At 40.9% G+C, this 17,360-nt stretch overlaps 1 protein-coding gene across 1 annotated transcript in view; it reads right to left on the minus strand.

Moving 5' to 3' along the window:
* The window catches only part of VAT1L (vesicle amine transport 1 like), a 66,502-nt gene that overhangs the window by 42,066 nt on the left and 7,076 nt on the right, over positions 1-17,360 (minus strand). The window contains exons 3-4 of the mRNA XM_065663410.1: positions 11,465-11,680; positions 723-865 (exon numbers count right to left, since the gene is read on the minus strand). Of these exons, the coding sequence (XP_065519482.1) occupies positions 723-865; positions 11,465-11,680 (359 nt within the window). The remainder of the gene's footprint in view (positions 1-722; positions 866-11,464; positions 11,681-17,360) is intronic.

Consider the following 17,360-nt stretch of genomic DNA (forward strand, 5'->3'; position numbering starts at 1 on the left):
TACTCTTATCTGACAAGTAAAATAAAAAAGACATTTCTTACTGAGATTTTCTTATAAATTCTAAAGTTTTTCCACCTGTATCAACATCCATATCCAAAACCAGCTAGAAAAACTGTAAAACAAAGTATTTGAAAGCATACAAATAGAAACACATGATGACTTCAATAGAAACACGTGATGACCTTCAACAGAAACACATGATGGCTTCAATAGAAACACATGATGGCTTCAAAAGGCAACAGGATGATTCTAATCTGAATGCAAACAAACAAAATCTAAGGATTCAAAGTTAAAACAGGCATCATGTGCACTGATATTAATCCCTGGCAGAGGATAAAAACCTGGACAGATAGAAACACACCAGAGAACTCCAAAACCTGGATAACTTAGAGATCCACTGAAAATATCTTACTCTGTGCATTACAGAGGGCTACTACATACGCAGATAACTGTAAAGTACCTCCTTCTCTTAAGACCTTTATTCTTTTTCACTTGATTTACTTTGCTTGCAACAGCTGTGCAAGAATGAACATGGACTAACAAAGCTTACATTGCTTATAAAAATATAGGGAGATGCTTGCTTTCTTGGCCCTTATAGTGGACAGAAGGAATATATGGAATGTATTCCCAAACTCACAAATGTAATCTTTTCCCACAAGTATGACCAGCCTTGTGTCCCTCACAGTACTATACAACCCTTACTCAGGAAAATAAGGGATTACCTTTTTACTTCTTGAACATAATCCGCATTTCTGTCAAACAGGTGAGTTACCGAGTCTTTGATTGCTTCATGTTTGAAAGATGAAGCTGTTCCAAAAACAGTGACATTGGGAACAGTTGAACATAGCTGAGCAACAGCTTGACCCTGCAAATACATCTTTACGTTAATTCACTGACATGGAAACTGGTTGACAGACTTTGTAGCAGCCAATGCACTTATGACACAGCAAAATCCGAGACATGTGCAAGGAGTTCCCAAACCAACTTCTTGAAAGTGCAGTGCAGTTCAGGAGCAAGAAAAATACATTTTTAGACCAAAAGGTTATGCTGAAGACAAAGCAACTGCCGGGATAAAAGTAATTTAGTGTATCAAAAAATGCAGTGGAGAAGAGTTCTTGATCTTTTAACAAAGACACTGTAATTTAAGCAAAATGGCATTAATTTACAAGGACAACCAAAAATTACCCACAGAGTGCTAGAGAAAAGTTTCTCATTTTGCTGCTTGTACCCTATGTGCATCTCACTCTGAGTCCCTTAGGTAATGTCAGCTCTGGGGGAAACGAATACAGAATGCATGTAGCAAATGAATCAAAATGGCCTAGAGCATTTATAGGAAAATCATTTTCCTAGTGCATCCCTCCCGCATGTGGGCAGAAATCCTGTGAAGTCAATCAGATGCTATGTCAGTGTCTAGGCAGGACCTGGAGCATTAGAGAATTTGTGCCTTCAAATGTCTGTACTTCTACTTTCCGGTATCAATCCCTGGCAAACGATAAAAGCCCAGAGGTTTACTTTCTGGCTTTAGGTCCCAGAGGGCTTTAACTTCTCTAAGGTTTAACCTCTAATTTCATGAGGCTGAGAGAAGAAGAGAAGCACTGCACAAACGCTGAGCCATTCAGATTTCAAAAAGATCCTAACAGGTCGTGCTTTTACAACCCTGGGTTGTGTTTTAGTCTTAACACACTAAGAACTGGAAGACAGGCATTTGGTAGTCACATTCTGCCTCTTGTTCTAACCACATTATTCCACTGGAGCTAGCACAGTTACACGGATATGCCCAGAAGCCAGATATGGCACTATCATTCTAAAAATGTCGGACATTCAGCAGATTCTTACTTACATTTACAGCCAAAAGATTGTAATTTGTAAACTGTATGCCTGACCAGTATGATCATCCATGGATAAACACATTCCTGTTCGTGCCAACCAGAAATCCTTATTATCAGTATGTAAATACCAGCAATAAGTGCTTGGGTTTTATTTACATAATAATTACACAACCCTGCATACCCTGGGGGCTTTGGCATCCTCACATGTAATGCTGAATATAATTGGTAGTGACAATCCTCTGAGCTGAACATGGCAAGAGAGGACATTATTATTTATATACGGTGGCATCCAGGACTGTCAGATTGGTTTCCTACTGGATTAGTCAGCAAACACCTACACAGCAAGTATGTGATCCTTTGGACAGGTATCAACAGACATGGAAAGGACAGCAGGGGAAGGAATGCATTCTCATTCTTACTTTACAGGAAATGAGGAATGGACTAGTACAGCAAATTGAACAACCTGGCCAACAACTCAGAGAAACTTATAGCAGGATGCAGGTATGAAAGCTGATTTGTGGCATGGTAATCCAATACCAAACACAAGTGACTTTTTCTGTTTAAAATCCTCCACCATTTTCTTGCATTGGCATCCATAATCTCTTAGAAATTACAGGAGACTCTATTCCTGAGGGGCCTCGTCTCCCAAGATGTAATGTCTTCAAGGAGCAGCAAGGATTTCACTCTTCTCATACTTCATTTCTCTATTACTTACCGTCTCATTCTGAAGCCCAGGTTTTAGCCTCCACAAATATTGTAGCATAAAATCACAATAAAACAAGTAATCTGGATTTTGTATCTCTCCTTTCCTCAAGTCATTTTCACTAACAATCCTCTTTTCTCACTGTGTCTCCCAGAAAGCCATCACCAACAGTGATATAGATAAGTCAATATGTTATAATGTATGCTAGTTGAGTGGAATTCTGACATTATTGATCTATTCTCTAATTAGTTTTCTGCATTTTCAATCTAACTTGGGAAGATGAGAATGGGAACACTGAATATTTAAAAGGTCAAATATTGGAGTGGAAAATAAGTTGATTTTTATCCTGCAGAAGACGATTAACATTTAACAAACTGACAGTCAGGTGAATAGGAGGAATGCACAAAAACCCCAGGATGTACATAACCTATTTTCCTCCTAACTCGAACTTGTTAGCACACCCCTTGCTCCCACCACAGATAAGATTATCTAAAATCCCAGATTAGAACACTTCCCAGCTTTCTGTAGATATTTAAAGCCTAAAACTGACTCATATGACCAGTACTTTTATAATTGGATGAAAAACATCACTGAAGTATTTTGAGGCTATTCCACAAAACATTCTTCAACAGCTTTCTGAAGATCTTAATTTGACATTGATTCGTACTTATTTTTGTGCAAAGTATTCTTAGGTTTTGTATCTCAGAAATCTAGGAATAAATGCTGATATTGGACATTTCATGCTTTCCGCATTAAAATAGGGGAACTGAACGCAACCTATGAAGCCAAACATTTCACTAATTTCTGTGGAATTCGGCTAAGCTCCAAAAGAGTACTGTGGCTACACAAGTCACACTTAAATCTCTTCTAATCCCTCAAATCATCTAGCTACCTCTGGATTAGCAGCTACTGTTTAGAGGGCTATACATTCTAATTGCAAGTACGTGAGGCCCCAGTGTTCAGAATGGCCACAGTTCACAAATGAAGTAGGCACAAAGGAGGGTTGCAGCTGGAATGAAGAACTTAATTTTCACAGGGTGGTGGAGGGGCAGGCGAGGTATCCATGCTGGTTCCTGTCCCCAGCACACTCATCAGGCAGCACTCTGTGGTCACAGGGGCACACAAGCCTTTTCCTGTCTTTCAGTTTCCAAAGCCATTCCCCTCCTAAAATCTGCTTTGTGACAGACACAGAAAAGAGGGCTTTTGTCTTCTCCCTGCCCAGAGAAAACCACATCATCTCTGCTACCAGCTTTCACTGTGGAGACCACACAGATATAGAAGCAAGCACCATGTTATCAGAAATAGCATCTGAACTCTGAAATGAACTCTGAAAGCATTCTTCATGCTTTGAAAAATGAATACTCTTCTCCCATCCAATTTTCATATAGGATGCAAATTTCTACATGTAAGTACTGACTGGATTCTTGCTTTGTGAAGCTCAGGAAATCAGGAAGTGGCAAAAAATAATTCTCACTTGGACAATTAATTTTACCTTTAGAAGCATTTAGCATGCTTTGAAAAAATTATTAATTGCTTCACTGAAGGAACAGATATGGTTACAAAATATTCCCTTAAAATTGAATTAATTTCTTTTAACGTATGCATAATTTATATACTACTTATAATGCAGAACTCTACATGGTGAGTCTTCAAAGAAATGAACGACTTGGATTTAAGTGTTCTGTGGAAATGAAGCACATCACCTAATACTGGATTTGGCATAGAAGTCTTGTGTCTCCTCAGCTTCAAAGTCTGTTTGATGAAATCCTTTTCAAGGTGTCCTGGCAATTTATAAAACCAGTATGACAAACCTAATCTACACATACTATTATTACAGAATTTATGATAAATGGATATCCTTACGTTAGTTTTAGATCCAGTAAAACGACTGAGATTCCTTTACAGTCCTTTGCTTTAAAACCAAACTTTAAACCTGCAGGACTGGAAACTTCTCCTACTGAGATAATCACATAAAAGAACAAAGTAGATTCTTAAGAAGTAAAAATGTAATAGCTGTTCTGTCCATTTAAACAATTTCAAAATATTAAAAGAATGCCATTGACATTTAAAAGTCAATGTAGAAAGCACGAACAGAAGAAAACTTCCTAATCTAATTAGCTCAATAATACTGAATTAATGCTGGATGAAACAGAAATAAAGGAGGTGGATCTCTGAAGGGTACCTGACCTAATGGCACCAGCCAGACCTCAGCCTGATGCGCAAGCTGTGCACTGAACTACAGTAGTTAAACATCAGTATACTTTCAGGAAAGTATCTTTTTTGCTGTTATATAAACTGAGGCCAGCTTTATGGCGAGAGAGAACAAACCATCTAAAAGCCACCACCCTGCGAAAATACATCTATTAGAACCAGCCAGAAATTATCACTTCTATGACATATTTTGCAGCCCAAAGATGCTACAGCATTTTAAAAACAAATTATTCAGACTTAATCTTGTGCAAGAAACTGGTCTGGAACTGAACATGAGGAGAATTCACATTTCCAGAATGCCTGGATGCAACATAACCATATCTGAGGGTGGTATAAAATACACAAATATAGTAAGAAAATTGCAAGAGAAAACATCGACTGATCTCCTGGCATCAAAGAAAACTTTCCTCTGGTGTCAGAAGTCAGATTTACAACATTCCATCTCCTGAAGGTGTCGTTTTTCCAATTACAGCCAAGGAAATTGGAAACCAAACACTAAGGTGAACACTGCAGAGTGAGCAAACTGAAACGTGACTCTTGAACAAGCCTAAGGCAGCACTTTCTACACTCAGTACACCACAAGTAAGTTTTGGAGTAGACGGAGGGGAACAGAGTCACCATCAGATAATGACCCCTTCTACCCTCAGAATCTCTTATTCTCTACAACAGTTAGCAGGGTGTGTGTTTCTTCCTACTCTCTTATATGAAACCGTGCAGCTGAGGTACATCCCAAACCCAGTGCTGAACCTCCACCGGCTGTAAATCCTCTTCAGTTTAGTAGAGATACAACACATCCCAGCCATGATCCTTGCCCAGAACATGTAAAATCTGTCTGAAAACTTAAAACAGACAAGGAAGAGTTAAGCACTGCCTGTCTGTGACCTGACCCAGCCAGTGATTCAGGGGAAGGACACGTGTCCTCTGGGGAGCACAGGGCTTCAGGGGCAACAAGAAAGTCCTTCAGAGACTGCAGCTTGCTTTGGTCAGGGAAATAGGTTTTTGTGTATGACTGCCAGGCTTTTGTGTTTGATTAACACATCATGCTCTGAGGTAGTGCCTGGAAATAGACTCAGGCATGGCACTGGGACTCTCCTGAGCTGCTGAGGGAGCACATCCACTGCTTCAGAGACATTCAGCGGTCCAGGGCAGCTCAGTGCTGAGATACCCCGTCTGGCTTTAAGTGAGATAGCTTGATTACTTAAAGCTGCCTAGACATGGTTACACAGAGCTCTGTGTGAGCTGATTTATTCCCTTCCTTGCGGCTGGAGATGAAATAAGAGGAAAGCACTTCATCAAATGCTATGAACTGCAAACACAAAAATAGCAGGTGCAGTCCTGAGAGGTATTGGGTAAAGACTGCAGCAAAGCAGAAAGCACTAAAGCCAGTGTACAGTGTGCTGGCTGGTGCCATCAGAAGAGAGGACTAAATTCTAACTATTCACATTCAGGAAGGACTGACTCAAACACCAGAGTGCTATTTAACATGCTCCTACCTGCTAGGTGCAGACAGACCTAAATTCAGTCTGCTCGTACAATGTTTAAAAGCATCAGGGATGCTGTGAGGCCTGTATTAAAAGGCTCTGGCTTTCATGCTAGCTTACTTCTGCTTTACTCCCAACCATGTATCTGCCTGGACCAGTGTCTGTAGGATGACCAAGGAAACAGACATCTGACCTTTCAGAAGAGGAGTATGAGCAAACAAATTTACTTTCAGCCTGAAAAACATAGGCTAATAAAAGAGATTTGATTCTCAGCTTGTCCTAGCCATAAACACATACACAGCCTTACCAGAAACACTTGAAAGAAGTGCTGCAAGAGCAAAGAATAGCTGATTTCAACTAATAGCACTATAAAGACACATTAACCGCCCACAAAGAAAGTCTGGACATTGAGAAAGAGTTCTCACTAAGCAAGAAAGAGCAGAGAGGATTTGAATGGATAAACATATGGGTTTTTTTAAGAAGAAATTTTATAACTATCTAAGGGGTCCTATATGCTGCCTGTGACAGCGGGTGACTAGATTTATTAAGAAGCGTCAGATTTTTGTCAGATAAAATATCACCACTTCAGAGATCCAGTTTGGAACACGTACTCAAATATTTGCAATTTATGCAGGGGAACACAATAAAAAAGAAGGTTCCTGCCAAGCAGTAACCAATCCTGCCAGGATGATCTAAATCTGTTGCCAAGTCAGATTTACCCTTCAAATTCACACCTGAGAACTGCATCTGTAACTTACTCTGCTTGCACTTCCTTGGCTGCTAAGCTTGAAAGAGAAGGTCAAATCACAGCTTCAGCAGAATAATTGATGCTTCTGTGTTAAAGCAGCTTAATTTTAGCATCTGTGAGATCAAAATGCTAAAGAACTGGCTAATAATTCTGTCTTGCATCAGAGGGATTACGTGATGAAACTGAAGCATTTACACAACCTTGGTAAATGACCAAAGTTTTGTGCTCTAAATATTCAGAATAGGAAATACATAAAGAGCAAACAAGAAGCAAATGAGCATAATGGCTGTCTTTCACAAATCAAAGTCCCTGAAAGAATTAATTTTCCAGGTAGATATCAGAGATAGAGACTGGATTTGTTAAATCCAGAAGAGAAGAGCCTAAAGATTCTTTTTGCTTTTTTTTTTTTTTGTTTTGTTTTGTTTTGTTTTGTTTTGTTGTTGTTGTTGTTGTTTGGGGTTTGGGGGGGTTTTGGTTGTTTGGGTTTTTTTGATACCACAATCCTATATTCATACTAATTCAATAACTAATCCAGGATACAGTTTACAAGTTTACATTAAAAACTTTCAGAACAACTTTATAATCTCATACAAGCCTCTGCTGTGACCTTCACTGAATGTACTGATTTAAAACTTTTCATTTTAAAGAACTAATTGCTTCATACAGCCTATCAGTGCCAGTGGGGTGCATGCTACTGCTCAGTCTTCTCGTGTATTTTCTTCAGTTGACACTTTGCTTCACTTGAAAATAAAGACCTAGGAGCATATTTGTGAAGGGAGTTACTCCACAATTGTCTCACAGTCATTTCAAACACTAATTGAAGGGCTGTACACTGAAGATAGGCCAATGTATGTGCTACAGTAAGTCATACGTTCCTGCAAAAATCATATTTCTAAGCATTAATTTCTATGTATGTATAATAGGAAGTGCCTGAAGTTCAGCTTTAGCTGACTTTCTCCATATTTTAGGTATCAGTTCAGAAGAACGTTTCTGTAGCATTAAGTATTTAAACTCTATTTGTATTACACAATTATATCTTTTGTTAATTATCGAACTGCCTTGCATCTCCATGTAATGGATTAAAGGGGCATGTTAAGCACCCTGCCAAGTAGAAGCCTGAAAGAGTGCATGACAACTACCGTCCTTGTACGATCCTGGTCAGTAGCAGCTCAAGAAATAACAACAGAATGCTTTGCAAGGTATTAACGTCTTGTCAAAACCTGACTGAACTATGTAATGCAACTATGAGCCTGCACCTTGCTTTCCTAGAAGGCCCGTAGAATTTCTCCAGCCTACTTCACAAGTCAGTCTTTATTTGCCCCTGCCTCAAGAGGGAAAGAGAGACAACCCAAACCAACCCCCAAAGCAGCCCCCTTTCCAAACAATCCAAATCAACAAGGAAGCCCTAAGAAACAAAAGCAAATACAATCTCTCTTTTCAAACCCCCTTCTAAGCACTGCAGCTAGTCCTCCTCTTCAGATGGAAGGCTACAATATACCAACAGTGTCAGAAAGAAGAGTCTGTGAGCATCCGCCTCCTGGTTCAGAGAGACAAGGTGCTTCTGTACAGCCAGCCACATTTCCTACCATGAAGAGGGAAGACTACATGATGCCCTGACCTTTCAGCTGAGTGGTTCTCATTTGGTTTACGGAGCAGGACCCAAATTTCTGTAAGAGAGATAGATACGTAAGACTTTTATCAAGGTAAGTTATTTTGGTACATTTCCTTCTTCTCTACATCATTTTCTGATGTCCCCTGGAACTTCTGTAAGTAAGCAAACTGACTTCTCTAAAGCATCCTGTCAGACATTAAGGATTACCATCACATGCTAATCATACCCCAGGCACAGATGGGAAGACAATTGCTATAGTTACTTCACTACTAAAAATATTTAACACAAAAAATAAAGCCACAAAAATAAACCGAGGCAAGACCTAAGTAAAGGTCCTAGAGAATTTTCCCTGACCTACTGAAAAAGCCACAGGATCCTCCTGAAGAAGAGAATGAGCCACGACAAAGAACCTCACAAACACTTTTGAAGCAACAAGTTCTTTTTCATAAACTGCCTGCAGCAACTAAAATAATGAGATCTCTTGCATAATGAGAAAGGAACAATTAAAAACTTCTAGTCCCACAGTGAGCCTATTGTCTCTTTAAAGTTCTGGAATTTCTATGACATTTAGAAACAAACTGGACAGGTTTCCCACTTGCTGAAAGTAGGAATGGGTCTTCAATCGACTAAAAGCAACAGCACAAAAACTACCTCTTCCCATAGAAATGTCAGTGCCAGTTTTCTGTTTTATTAACTAAGAACTTTGGTTTAGCGTGAAGTGTCCCTGTCCATGGCAGGGGGGCTGGAACTAGATGATCTTGAGGTCCTTTCCAACCCTAACTATTCTATGATTCTATGAACTTTGTGAGAATGAATTGTTCAACTGAGGCTGTTAGATTTTTCAAAGGATTAGCAGACAGATTATTAAAGAAGTTTAAAGAGCAACACAGACCCCTCTGAAATCTTTATGTCTCGTTAGCAGAAAGGAAAGCATTCCATGCATCTCCGGAGTGATATTTTACGTGTAAGACCTGTCAAGCAATGGGCGAAGTTTTTCCTTCCCAATTCTAGCTATACATGCTCTTCCCTTAAAAGGAACAACAGCCTGCATGAGGCACTCTCCACCATGGCATCCTGCAGGCAAGCCAGCCCTGTCTCCCTCTGATGGATCGTACACAGACCTTTATCAGATATTGGCCAACTTGGCTGTTCCTCCTGTACTTTTCCCTTGGAAACTCTGTTTTATTTAGCTATTTAGCATGTGATGGATCTGGTTTCTCCTTGTTCTCCTGGCAGCCACACAGGATCCATCCTTCATCCTTCTGCATCTTCTTTCAGAGAATATCCACAAGCAGTCACAGCAGAGAACCAGTCAAAAACTGTTCATTAAGCATCTGTGATAGAAGAGAGGAAGCCAGCTGCTCCGTACAGACACAGCCCAGCACAGAGGCTGAGCACTAGTGAAGACACCTACGTGAGAGTTGGTAGAGCATTAACGGCGCTCAGGGAAGAGAAGGAAGAAATAACAGAGATGGTTACGTTAGAAGGAAGAAGAGAAAAAGAAATAAAGACATTTAGCAAGGACACTTTATCTCAATAAGGAGGAGTTCATTTTCTGTAGACACATGCATATATATATATCTACAGAACAGCCAAAAGCAAGGATTGTGTGGCCTCTTGTTTCAACAGTCCTAAATTCCCCATAAGAAGATTTAATATTAAAGAATGACAGCCAGCCATAATGCTCTAGGTTGTACTGTGCCAAAGCATAATACGATTATAAATTCCATTCATTTACAGAAGTATTCCAAGAGGACCATTTACTGCAAGTAGGATTACTGTTAGCTAAAAATACTTTGTACAGGGAACTCATGAATTTATTCCTTTGATTACAGCCTTCTTTTACATGAGAACCTGAAAAAAGGTCTAAGGGCATACAAGTAGGGATAAGGTGTCTGGGCTGCTCACCAGACCTCAACAAACAACAGAATATTAATGTACCATAAATAAGGCATAACAGGAAGAGAGAAGAGGCATTGCAGTTTGGAAGGCTGAGATCTGCTAATGTTCTCAGGTTGTGAAAGCTGCTTTATGGAAAAGCACTGCATAATTTCAAACATAAACAAACTCCTCTGACAGTATCTTGATAGTCTGCACAAGCTTAAGTACTTTCCAAAGGAGAGAGATTTTAGTAAAAGATAGTTCAATGAGCTGGTAACACAAAATGCTGACTTCTTATTTCATTGCATGGCCAGGTATTCCAACAAACCCATCCCACTATTTCTTTGCCCATGTAACACAGCAATCCCTTACTAATGATCCAAACTATGACATGTAGCAGCCACCACCAAGTGGGATTCAGCGTCTGTGTATTTTCTGTCTATTGACTGGCACAATACTGCTTCTCACTGCTTTCCATCCTTCTACAACAAAGGGGAAGAAGAATTTCACACAAAAAACGCCTCTTTCACACACACACAGCATTTGCAGGAGTATTCCAAGAGGGTCATTTAGTGCAAGGAGGATAATGGTTACCTACAAATACTGTGTTCAGGGCATTGATTTATTTATTCCTTTCATTCTTGCATTCATTACTTCTTCATTCCTTTCAGCCTTCTTTTACACAGAAGTACAAGGTGCTTCTTACAAGTTCAGAAATGAGATGTTTGGGACAGCACTTGCTCCCTGATCTCCGACAACCAGTCAGGGGGTCTGGGAGGGGTTTTGGGGTAGAGTTTATTGTCATAACACTTTTATTTCACCCAAAGCTCCCGCCAACCATTTGCATCAGTGTTTTGAAGGGAAAACAGATGCAGTTTCACTGCAATCCCTCTGACAGGGAAGTCTGATCTCAAATCAAACTGTAGGGCCTGGCTCGTTTCAGAAAATGAGATGCACCAGTTACTTGGTGACAGGAAAGTAAGAAAAGTTCAAACTTACCACTCCACCTCCTGCAGAGTGGACCAGCACAGACATGCCTTCTCTTAGGTTAGCAACTTCAAAGAGCATCATGTAGGCAGTTACAAAGTTCATGGGAAACGCAGCAGCTTCAGAAAAGCTCATGTCATCTGGGATCTTGTAGACAAATTCGACTGGGGTACAAACCACTTCAGCCCATGCACTGTAGTTTACGAAAGCCATGACTCGGTCTCCAATCTACAAACAAGGAAGAAAAGGTTGAGGATATGGCTGCGAGTGAGACTGTAGAGAGCAACTCGTGAGATCTGCAACTCTCCTGCTCAAGCTGTGGGTCACTGACTGTGAAGTTAATAGTGCTCCCCATCTTTGGAAAATAGCAGTTAAGCTCAGCTCTGGGTTTTTACCAAGTTTTAATTGTGTTTATTTAAAAGGTTGGATTTAACAAAAATATCCAAATAAAGCCACCTCTTCTTTTCCTGCACTGCTCCTCTGATGGAGCAGACTTTCATCATCACCAACACAGATTATCTTTTTCTAGCAGAGTCCCTAAATAACAAATGTGGCTGTAAACAATGAAAAGAGCAGTCTTGCTAATAACCAGGAAATTTGCTTACAGAAAAAAAGACCCTCAAAACAAGGAAAAGAAAAAAGGGTTATAAATTATCTATTAGATGCATGGAATAAACAAAATTACACCGAAGATAATTTTCACTCTGCTTTCTCAGTCTTCACAGTAATTTAGACCTACTTTTGCTCTCCGTGGATCGAGAAGGGGAGGCCTTGCACTCAGGTACCAGAGTACATGAAAGGGTTCAGACACCACTCATTTAGAAGATAACACCATCTGTAGCCTCTCTCTACTTTTATTACCTTCATAACTGATTCTAGCAATACATTTCCATGACTGTAATTTCTCCAGTCATATGTCAGAGCAGAATTTGATCCTGCAACTTCAAATAAGCCACCTTAAATGTCAAAAAATATACCTCTGGATTCCGAGGCACTACTAAGCCTACAAAATTAATTTGACAGGATTTAAAGGAGCAATGAAATACTTCATTTGAAACATCACTCAGTTTCTTTGGAAATATAGAGTAGTGAAAGGGTATTTCACTATGGAGAAATAAAGATTTTATATTAGTATCAGATACAGTTGGTTGCTCCTAGGAACCTCTCAGAACCTCCACGCACATCAAATCTATGCATTTGTATAATGGCCTTCATTGCAGCTCCACGTTTTTAAACTGGAGATAGTGACACCCCACAGACGGGCAAGAATAATAACAAAGCAATTGGAGCTGTGAGGCTCCTGCAGAGGCACAATCAGACTTGGAAAGCAACTCATGTAAAAGCAGAAATTGGTCTGCTGGCACTACTAGGGAGAGCCACAGTGCGCAAACCTTCACAGGCAAAGCTCTCAATAACTGCTTATCATCAGCAGCTCCTTCACATCTTTTACCTTATTTTAGACTTCTTTGCCTTTCTGTAACACACCAACAAAAATAGCATCCTTAACCACGAAAGGAGCTCTTCAGTGGGGCCACAGTGTAAGTAATAGAGCAGGAACAGCATCATACATAACAGTATTTAATGTTTTAACTAAAACTAACAGCAGCTGTCCCTCTAAAATACCTTATCTGCCTGATATTCTGCATCTTACATTCTGCTAATACACTAATGTTTTAGAAATACTGTGGGTATGGATATGGTATACTTGGACTACTTCAGCTATATTCCACAGCAATGGGTTAAAGCTCAAGACTTCTACCTTCACGGATGCATTTATAGCACAAGCTCATTTTAGTCTCCCAGGTACTTGTCATTAGTTTGGGCTATTACAGGTTTGCTAAAAGCTAAGGTGCTGCTGACAGTTCTGAAAGGTTTGTGTCTTTCAGAATGAGGATGCTGAAACAGAGCTGACATTCCAGTTTTCAACAGAATGCCTCCTCCTTTTGAAAAAGACATTCAAATTAGTAGTGCCTCACTGGTAACCACTCTGTGGTTGCCTTTTCCTCCTAGAGAAGCATCTAAAACCTAAAGTCTGCTAGGATTTATTAGTGAAGATGTTAATACATCCTATATCCTTGCAAACAAATATAAATGATTACCAAAAAGAATGCAGAGAAGTCCCTCTTGGTGATTCCTGAGGAATTTCTTAGTAACAATAAATAATTTATTTTACCACAAACACTATACAGAGCCTAGTCATCATCTGAGATTAGGCCTTACCTCCTGAGAATCATCCCCACAACTAGAGTTAACAAGGCCTGATACAGTTGAGCTCAGCAGAAATCAGCTTTTCCTTTTAATGGGAGAAGGAATTGGCATTACACCATTATTCCACAAAAAAAGGCTTTATTTCATTGTAAGATGTGTTTTCACTGTCAAAACAGACTGCCATTCAATGCTGACATTTCTCATACAATAACACAATCACAGCAAACGAAGACAAGAAATGACTGGCAATCTCTCAGGTAATATCTCAGGTGTTACAGGCTATTTCAGGTAATACAGGCTAAGGGCCTGCAAGGCATGTTTTTCCAGAGCATGAAATGCCCACTTTAAAGTGGCTTCAACTGAAAGAGATCTTCAAAGGGAAAGGAAGTCAGAAGATGTAGGGCCCAGTCTTTGTCTCTCCTGCCACTGCTCTGGACAGTGAAAACACCTTATGTCAAGGACACAACAAGCATCTGGCGTGTTCCTATTCCATGCAATAAATCCATGAAGAAACTGACAGAACATTTTTGCATCTTCTTCGTGGCACTTCCTCCTGCTTACAGGCTTATATCACTGCAGAATTATTCTGAGTGTTGATCCTTCTTCTAGATCACTCAAACACTACCATGGGTATGCAGGTCACATACAAAAAAATTAAACATCACCCTAGTTTCCATTTCAGGGAGTACTCCATGGCACAAATGCATTCTGCAGTCAGAACAAAGACCTAACCTGAAAAGAGATCCACTATATTCAGTCAGGTGCAATGTTATTCATAAAAGCACCATATGCTATAGCCTCACAATGCCCTTTAAAAATAGATGGGACTTTTAAACTGAGACTGCTGATCTAGAGCAGAGACAGTGCTCCTTTCACAGAAAATTCTTTGATATGGAGTGTAACTATGAAGCACAGATACTAGAGTGGAACAACTGAAGCAGTAGAGTTTTTAAAGCAGAAAAGTTACTGTTCAGTTATTGTTTGTCACAAAAAACATTGGAAGATTATGACCTGTTTCAAGGCAGAGATGAGGCAAGAGGGGGAAGGTAGAGAAATGTCCTAAGAAGAGCTCATCACTGAGATCCTCCCAGAAACTAAATTGGCCATTACCTTCACTCAACTGAGAAACTTTACATCTTTTCCAGAAGAGCAAAAATGTTACCTTTGAATAAAAATATTTTAGGCAACTGCCTTATTTAAGATGCAGCAAGAACTGAGAAAATGCAATTACTTGATGACATGACTAAGATAATCCAGATTCCTGGATTTGGAGAACGCTGAGGTTCTGAATGACTTCTTTGCCTCGGTCTTCACTGGCAAAGGCTCTGACTACACCATCCGAGTCTTGGAAGGCAGACTCAGGGACTGTGAGAAAGAAGACCTTGAGCCCACTGTAGCAGAGGATCTGGTTCGAGACCATCTTAAGAACCTGAATGTGCACAAGTCCATGGGACCTGATGAAACCCATCCGCGGGTCCTGAAGGAGCTGGCAAATGAAGTTGCCAAGCCACTGGCCATCATATTTGAAAAATCATGGCAGTCAGGTGAAGTTCCCGACGACTGGAAAGAGGGAAATATAACCCCCATTTTCAAGAAGGGGAAAATGGAAGACCCGGGGAATTACAGACCAGTCAGTCTCACCTCTGTGCCTGGCAAAATCTTGGAGCACATTCTCCTGGAAGGCATGCTAAGGCACATGAAAAACAACAAGGTGCTTGGTGACAGCCAGCATGGCTTCACTAGGGGGAAATCCTGCCTGACCAATGTGGTGGCCTTCTGTGATGGGGCTACAGAACTGATGGAAAGGGGTAGAGCAGTTGATGTCATCTACCTGGACTTGTGAAAAGCGTTCGACACTGTCCCACAAGACATCCTCGTCTCTAAATTGGAGAGATATCAATTTGATGGATGGAGCACTCGGTGGATAAAGAACTGGCTGGGTGGCCGCACACAGAGTTGTGGCCAATGGCTCAATGCCCAGCTGGAGACTGGTAACGAGTGGTGTCCCTCAGGGATCGGTGTTGGGACCGGTCTTGTTCAACATCTTCATCGCTGACATGGACAGTGGGATTGAGTGCGCCCTCAGCAAGTTTGCCGATGACACCAAGCTGTGTGCTCCGGCTGATATGCTGGAGGGAAGGGATGCCATCCAGAGGGACCTTGACACGCTTGTGCCATGGGCTGATGCCAACCTTACGAAGTTCAACCACGACAAGTGCAAGGTCCTACAGCTGGGTCGGAGCAATCCCAGGCACAGCTACAGGTTGGGCAGAGAAGAGATTCAGAGCAGACCTGCGGAGAAGGACCTGGGGGTGCTGGTCGATGAGAAAATGAACATGAGCCGGCTTCAGTGTGCGCTTGCAGCCCAGAAAGCCAACTGTATCCTGGGCTGCATCAAAAGGAGCGTGACCAGCAGGGCGAAGGAGGTGATCCTGCCCCTCTACTCTGCTCTTGTGAGATCTCACCTGGAGCATTGTGTGCAGTTCTGGTGTCCTCAACATACAAAGGACATGGAACTGCTGGAACAAGTCCAGAGGAGGGCCACGAGGATGATCAGGAGACTGGAGCATTTCCCGTATGAAGACAGGCTGAGGAAGTTGGGGCTGTTCAGCCTGGAGAAGAGAAGGCTGCGTGGAGACCTCATAGCAGCCTTCCAGTACCTGAAGGGGGCCTATAGGGATGCTGGGGAGGGACTCTTCGTCAGGGACTGTAGTGACAGGACAAGGGGTAACAGGTTAAAACTTAAACAGGGGAAGTTTAGATTGGATATAAGAAAGAAGTTCTATACTGTAAGGGTGGTGAGGCACTGGAATGGGTTGCCCAGGGAGGCTGTGAATGCTCCATCCCTGGCAGTGTTCAAGGCCAGGTTGGAGGAAGCCTTGGGTGGGATGGTTTAGTGTGAGGTGTCCCTGCCCATGGCAGGGGGGTTGGAACTAGATGATCTTAAGGTCCTTTCCAACCCTACCTATACTATGATTCTATAAATAAGATTGACGTGCAGTTTCTATTTCAATATTTTTCTATCTACTTAGGAAATAAAATGCTAGACTGGGGGGAAATATAGATGTTTAACATCAATAACAGAATAGCAGATAGGCCAGGATGCTGTTTATATGTAATAAGAGATACAAAAGAGTACATAATGCCAACCAGTTATGAAAGCTTTATTATATAAATTAACTCTTTGTCATTTATCACTGTTCTGTTAGATGAAATAGATCCTTTTGCTGAATGATTGTAAGTCATACACACGGAATCAGGGCCCCAGTTCTATCTGTGTTTCATGAATGCACGTGGTTGTAAGATCCCATGCTTATTGTAAATGGGGGTCTTGTTAACTTGAGATCAAAAGCTGGAACTAGAATCAGCAGCACATGGGCTTTGAGGGACAGAGTAATACTGACAGCAAACATGGCAGAGAAAACTTAAAAAGTTAACTCAATTTATTTTACTTTCCCAAAGCATGTAAGTCATGCTTTCCAGTTCCATTAACATATACACATGGCACAAGTGATTTTTCAGGAACTGTTTGATGGAAATGACAGTGGTAGCTTTAGAAACTAAATCAAGAGGTAATTCTCATGCTTGGGAAGCAGCAAGGAAAAATTGCCCTTTCAAATATCAACAGGGTGGTGAAGGCTGCTGTCGCTGGCAGACCAGAAGGGATTAGGGACAACATACACAGTGAACCAGTGATTAT

The sequence above is a fragment of the Lathamus discolor genome, chromosome Z (assembly GCF_037157495.1).
Source record: "Lathamus discolor isolate bLatDis1 chromosome Z, bLatDis1.hap1, whole genome shotgun sequence".
Lineage (NCBI taxonomy): Eukaryota > Metazoa > Chordata > Aves > Psittaciformes > Psittacidae > Lathamus > Lathamus discolor.